At 41.4% G+C, this 6,073-nt stretch overlaps 1 protein-coding gene across 1 annotated transcript; it reads right to left on the reverse strand.

The window, feature by feature from the left end:
* Positions 1-2,195: 2,195 nt before the first annotated feature.
* On the reverse strand, positions 2,196-3,688 carry LOC119357277. The gene is made up of 3 exons (XM_037624268.1): positions 3,662-3,688; positions 3,496-3,565; positions 2,196-3,036 (listed from the first exon to the last, which is right to left on the reverse strand). Exon 3 carries the CDS (start codon positions 3,019-3,021, stop codon positions 2,401-2,403), a length of 621 nt encoding a protein of 206 aa, XP_037480165.1. The 5' UTR covers positions 3,022-3,036; positions 3,496-3,565; positions 3,662-3,688; the 3' UTR covers positions 2,196-2,400.
* Between the last annotated feature and the right edge of the window lie 2,385 nt (positions 3,689-6,073).

Raw genomic sequence — 6,073 nt, forward strand, 5'->3', positions numbered from 1 at the left:
TCATAGAAAACTTCATATTTTTTTAGTTTTTATTTTATTTTTTGATTTTGTTTTGGTTTTCATTTCTTTTCTTTTGTATGGTAATATTGATGTCACTAATCCATTACTTTTTAGAAAAAAACACTTTTTTTGCGGAAATCTTACTATAGTGTGTGCAGTGTTGCACAGTAATAATACATTTTTCCAAATATATGTATGTGTACAAATTTATGTGTAAACTTTGTGCAAATTTTGTCGGTAACTGATTTTTTTCATTTTCTTTCTTCTTCAAGGGTAGAATCAATGCTACTAATTCTTTCTTTCTTACCAGGCCTCATTATTTTGATTTTGTTTTATTTTTTATTTCATTTTTTGCGGGGATCGTTTTCTTTTTTCTTGAAGGGTAAATACCAATGCCAGTAATTCATTCTTTTTTAGAAAACTTCATTATTTTGATCTTATATGCTTATTCTTGCATATTATAAAAAAATCATAATTTATGTGTAAATTATATGCAATTTTTTATTATTTATTTTATTTTATATTTAACTATTGTTTGCACAAGTGATGTTTTTCATCATTGATAAAGGGTAATATTAAATCAGTATAATTAAGAAAATGGAAGTCATTTTTGTTTGTTTTTCTTTTTTGGATTTGTGACGTCTATTCTTTAGAAAAGTGTGAAATAAAGCCTGTCAGCATAATAAAAAAAAGCTGAAAGCTGTGTTTCTTACGTCAAACACAACCAGCACTACTCTCGCAAAAAGAAAAAGCACAACCAGCACTAGCTCGCTTGCATGCATGCAGTATTCACCTTTACTCCCAACGCATGCATGCGTTTTGTAGTGGCCTCGCTTGAGTAGAGATGCAATGGGCAGGGTATGGGTGGGTACAACCTTCTTTTACCCAAACCCATACCCACAAAAAAATTCTATACTCACCCACTTCAATACTCATGGGCATAAAGTGGCACCCATGCCCATACCCATCAGGTATCGTATATCCAATGGGTATCTAGCAGGTACATCATATAGCATCTAAAATTTTAAAAGGTAGAGAAATTAGTTTAAAATTCAATCAATGGTGGGACAACGGTATAGCACTAACGTGGCATTCTCCGGTGGGTGGTCATTTGGAGGCAACAAGGAAGTATAATCAACGGTTGGTGAAATCCCAGTCTAGTGGGAGGCGGTGGTGGGAATGAGGGATCACTGAATCGAGAGTTGGATAAGAGTCCAGTAGTGAAGATTCGAGATTTCATCTTTTCGAGGAGTCACATAGGACATAGAAGGGGTGGCGAGAAAGTGATTACATGCCTAAGAGCTATGTGTGGTTTAAGGAATACGAGATTTAGGGTGGGCCATAGGAGTTGGATGTTGACCCCACATGTCATAGGAGTTACTTTCATTACTTATATTTTTCTGGGTATCCATTGGCTTACCCATGGGCACAATTTTATACCCGTACCCTACCCATATATTTTGTGGGTATGGATACCCATTACCCGTGGGTACAAAATATCTCCAATGCTTACCCATGCCCATTGTTTTTGGGGAGGGTACCCATGGGTAGACCTGGCCATGGGCAGCCCAGCCCGACCTCGTCCACGGGCCGGGCTCGGGCCCGTCATATTCACGCACTAACGAAGAGGCCATGCCCGCGGCCCAAGGCCCGACGGGCTTTTAGTGTCATGGGTCGGGCTCGGGCCCGATTTTTAGGCCCGACGGCCGGGCCGGGCTCGGGCCTGGGTTTTTTTGCATCGGTCTTGGGTAGGCCCGGCCCGACAGATGGCTAGGTATACCCACGGGTACCCACACCCATGGGCAAACCTGCCATTCCTACGCTTGAGTGGCAGCTGGCCTTTTTAATTCCGAACTAAGCAAGTAGAGTAGTTAGCCCATTGTAAGGAAAAAGTGGCTGACCCAAATTGGGTGTATGTGCTGCGTGTGCACTCGTGTGCGCCCTCATCTCATATACCAAAAGCGCATACACACGCGTACACACGTTGAATCCATGTCATTGCTTGATGAGTTGCAGTCACGTCCGTTTTGCGGGAAAAACAATGGTGTCCATTGGACAAACCTTGTGTTCAAAGTTGAAACACATCCGAAAACTGACAAATTCACGAAAATGACGATGGAAACATAGGAAATACCTTATATGAAACAAAAACAAAAAGAATCTCAGGCATACATACAAATTCAACTAACTTGATAGCAAAATGAAAGGGACGATTTTTTCCTTTCAAAAAGGGGATATCCCCATGGATCTTTTGCACCAATCGTTTCACGTTGCACATAACCATATATTTGCTGCCAACAAATTATTTATCATTCATAGTCTCTGCACAAATTAAGTGCACAAATGGGTACAGATTTGTCATCCAGAAAGATAATAGCACCCCAGATGCAACGACTAGCACTAGCGGAATCCATTACACATACTGTCAAAGATCTTGTTGACGGTTGGAAGGGTGCACAAAGAATATAGATTATAACCCGAGGCCGAGGGGGCTGGGGAAGCATGGTAGGGAGACGGAGCCGGAGTCCAGTGAACATTGACGGGTGCGTGCTGAGGCGGGGGGTAGCCAACACAGGCACCTCCTCCTCCTTGTGCCTGATAGTAGGAGCCGTGGTCATAAATTTGAGCTGGGAGTGGGACTGCGCTAGGTGCTGCAGCTGCTACGTGATTTGTGCGAACTTGTCTCATGAAATTGAGGTCCGTGATGCAGTCGTTGATCTTTCTATTAACCCCATCTAATTCAGCGGCCTTCCGGCTACGGGAGAATACAGTTACAGTCTGGCAGGACTGGATGAGCGTCAACGCTTCGTGGAGGGTCTCCTTGAGCCTCCTCATCACAGTCTCCGTCTCCTGGTCGTTCGCCGCCGGGTATTTGTGGTCGGGCAGTACGTTGGCCAGAGTGCGCGCGCGTTGGGCGAGCTCCCAGCACTTCTTCTTGTTCTGCCGTGCAGTCTCCGCGGCGCTTGCGATCAGTTGCACCATCGTTAGGATCATGCCCACCAGGCTTACTGGGTCGACCATCTTGAGGCGATCAATCTAGCACAATTTTAGGTTAGCAAGACCCCGAGGAAGAGGTATTGAACCACGAGAAAGGTGTAACAGCTCCCGGGTGCCCCTACGCCCTCATAAGCAGTAATTTCGTAAAAAACTAAAAAAAATTGAAACTTTCAGAGATCAACGATTTTATGTTCTCGCAAAGTTTCGGCAACAAATAACCTTCATGGAGCCCTCACAAACAAAAACAAAATCACTGCTTAAAATGTAAATAAACTTTGAACAATGATTTTGCTTTTTCAGGTGAGGGCTCCTCGAATGTTATTTTTAACTAAAACTTTTAAGATCATCAAAAGTATGATCATGTTTGATGTCCCAAAGTTTTAGATTTTTTTTGAATTTAATTTTCATAAAGGGTGTAGGCCATAGGGGCATCCAGGTGCTGAAAATCGGCGTCATAGAACCACCAATGGAAAGGACGATAAGGAGAAAGACATATACCTCGCTGTGCTCCACGACGGTCGGTGTGGGCGGTCGCCTACCTCGCCGCCGAGGGGTAGTAATCAGCACACTGAACACATAGAAATATATATACTCCAACTCAGTAAGACTTCAAACGAGAGATGAAAAGGGAAGAAGAGGGGCTAGATCGAGGAGGAACACTGGCCTGCTGGTGACTACTGCTTTGCTTGAATCCCCCTACAGTTCATAGGGAGTGAGTATCATTCATATATAGGGCCGGGTCCTCTGGAGTGCAAGTTGGGCATCAATGCATCATGTCACGTCAAGGGGCGTACGCGTACGCGTAATTGCCTCGTGTCTACGACACAGCAAGTCAGTCGTCTCTCTGCCTGTTTCTAAAATCAACGTTATTCTGAAAAATTCATCACTCCTTGTCTATGTAGCTATCCGTCCGTTTACTTACGGCATGTACAATGGTTCTATCTTAACAGTATCACGTAGAATAAATAATGAGGTGTAGGAAAGAGAAATCATAAGAGAAGTCTTATCTTATCTTATTTAAGAGAAGATAAGAGATGATCTCTTAGCACAATTTGTCTCATCATGTTTTTAGGAACAACTAATTATTGAAGATAAGGTTAAGAGATGACCTATTATAAATATGCTTTTTTATCATCTCTAATTTACATGCAAAATTTAAGATAAGACTATCTTATCAATCATTGTACATGCTCTTAGTGGCCAGTGATCCGAAAAAAGGAAGCCAACTCTTAGAGCAGCCCATAAATCACGTGCGAGAATCCACACCTTGCCAATTCATGCGCTCCTTCCACCCCAATCCAGACAGACACTTATCCTACTGGGAACGAGGTTTTTTTCTTCTTATCCTACTGGGAACAAGACTTAATTACATCAGGTCTTGCCTTGCCACAACAGTTCTCTAATGTTAGGTCTCGAGTAATTCACTAAGGCGCAATTGTAACCTTAGTTTTGAACTAAGGTTAGTTCAAAACCACGACACTTATTATGAATCAGAGGGAGTAATATTTTTGTATGTAACATTGGTCAAACCTAGATGTCATTGACTTTTGATAAAATTTATGCCACCTCCATCCGGAATTACTTGTCGATAAATCGTGGCTAGTCTATGTTACTATCCATTGTGGCTAGTCTGAGTGTTATAATGACTACATGCATGACAATATTAAATAAGTTGCTAGTACAAGAAGACATTATTAATTTTTGTCTCGATTACTGTTGTTGACCTTGTATAGATGCAAAATGTTTGTTTGATGGTGGCCTTGTATGGAGGGAGTACATGCATTGCTCGAAGGAGTAATTCTAGACGAAGGGAGGGAGTAATTGAACGAATAGTAGTATAATTCCTGGAATATAATACTCCCTCCGTCACGGTTTAGAAGGCACAATCAGATTTACGTGCGTTTTTAAAATAGACAAGATTTAAGGCGCAATGCAATTACTTCTACTAGAACTCCATGCATGACTGCTGCTCATGTCCGGGTGTAATTTATGCATGCATGGTGTGAACGCGCGTGTTTGTGTAAAAGCTAGTTTTGCATGCATGGTGTGTGTGTGTGTGTGTAAAAGCTAGTTTTGCATGCATGGTGTGAACGTGTGTGTAAAAGCCAGTGGGAACGATGGCCCGTGGGTGGAAAGCTGCATGTTTAGTGGGCATGGGGTTACTACGCATTGATTTTTCAAGAAATTAAGCGATGTGCTATTAACTACGCTGCTATTTTTCAATCGCATGGAAAGAAAACTAGAGCCAATCGTGGAACGCCTTGGTCCCAGAGATTTCTCATGTACGCCTTCTAAACCGTGACGGAGGGAGTACGTGATATCCTCTCATCTGTTTTTATTAGCCGTAGCTGGCTACCATTTGCATGAAGGAGCTAATCAAGCAATTGTGCCCAAATTAATAATATATTGCATTTAAATTTATTTATTAATTTATATATAATAAATAAAATAAAATATATTAGTGTGCCTACAACCTAAATTGCAGCGGGTTATAGGCTTTGTCTTAGCGGCTGTATTCGCTAGTTATTACTCGATGGGTTTTAGACACTTCATTTCTATATGTCTTAGTGGTTTTAGACACATTTTATTTGGTTTTCGTAAAGTGACTTATACACCTAAATTGCATCCAGAATCCAAATTGCAGCGGGTTATAGTCTTTGTCTTAGCGGCTGTATCCTCCCGAATGCACACTGGGTTGGGCTAACACCTCTTTTCTCTTTAATATTGGTTATTATGTACGACCTAGTAAACATAACTGTTGGGTTCACCCAACTTGCTATGCCCCTCGTGCAAGAGAGTATCTATCTATCTATTGCTGCATCTGTAAAGAAATTACAGAGGGAGTACCTTACTATAATAATTACATATTGTATGTAAGCTTTCACATTAATCCACCTCATTAGAATTATATTAGCAATTAGTTTATCTAACCTTGTAATACTCTTCATGTTCCTCTCTTGACGGGACATGTCGGATTTGGTTCGTATGGTGGAGAGGGTGCCGGAGATCATGATACGATGAAGGTTAGTGTTTCGGTAGTGTGTTTGTTTGTCATTTATGTTGATTTGAAGATTGG

Source organism: Triticum dicoccoides, chromosome 2A (genome assembly GCF_002162155.2).
Source record: "Triticum dicoccoides isolate Atlit2015 ecotype Zavitan chromosome 2A, WEW_v2.0, whole genome shotgun sequence".
Taxonomy (NCBI): Eukaryota; Viridiplantae; Streptophyta; class Magnoliopsida; order Poales; family Poaceae; genus Triticum; species Triticum dicoccoides.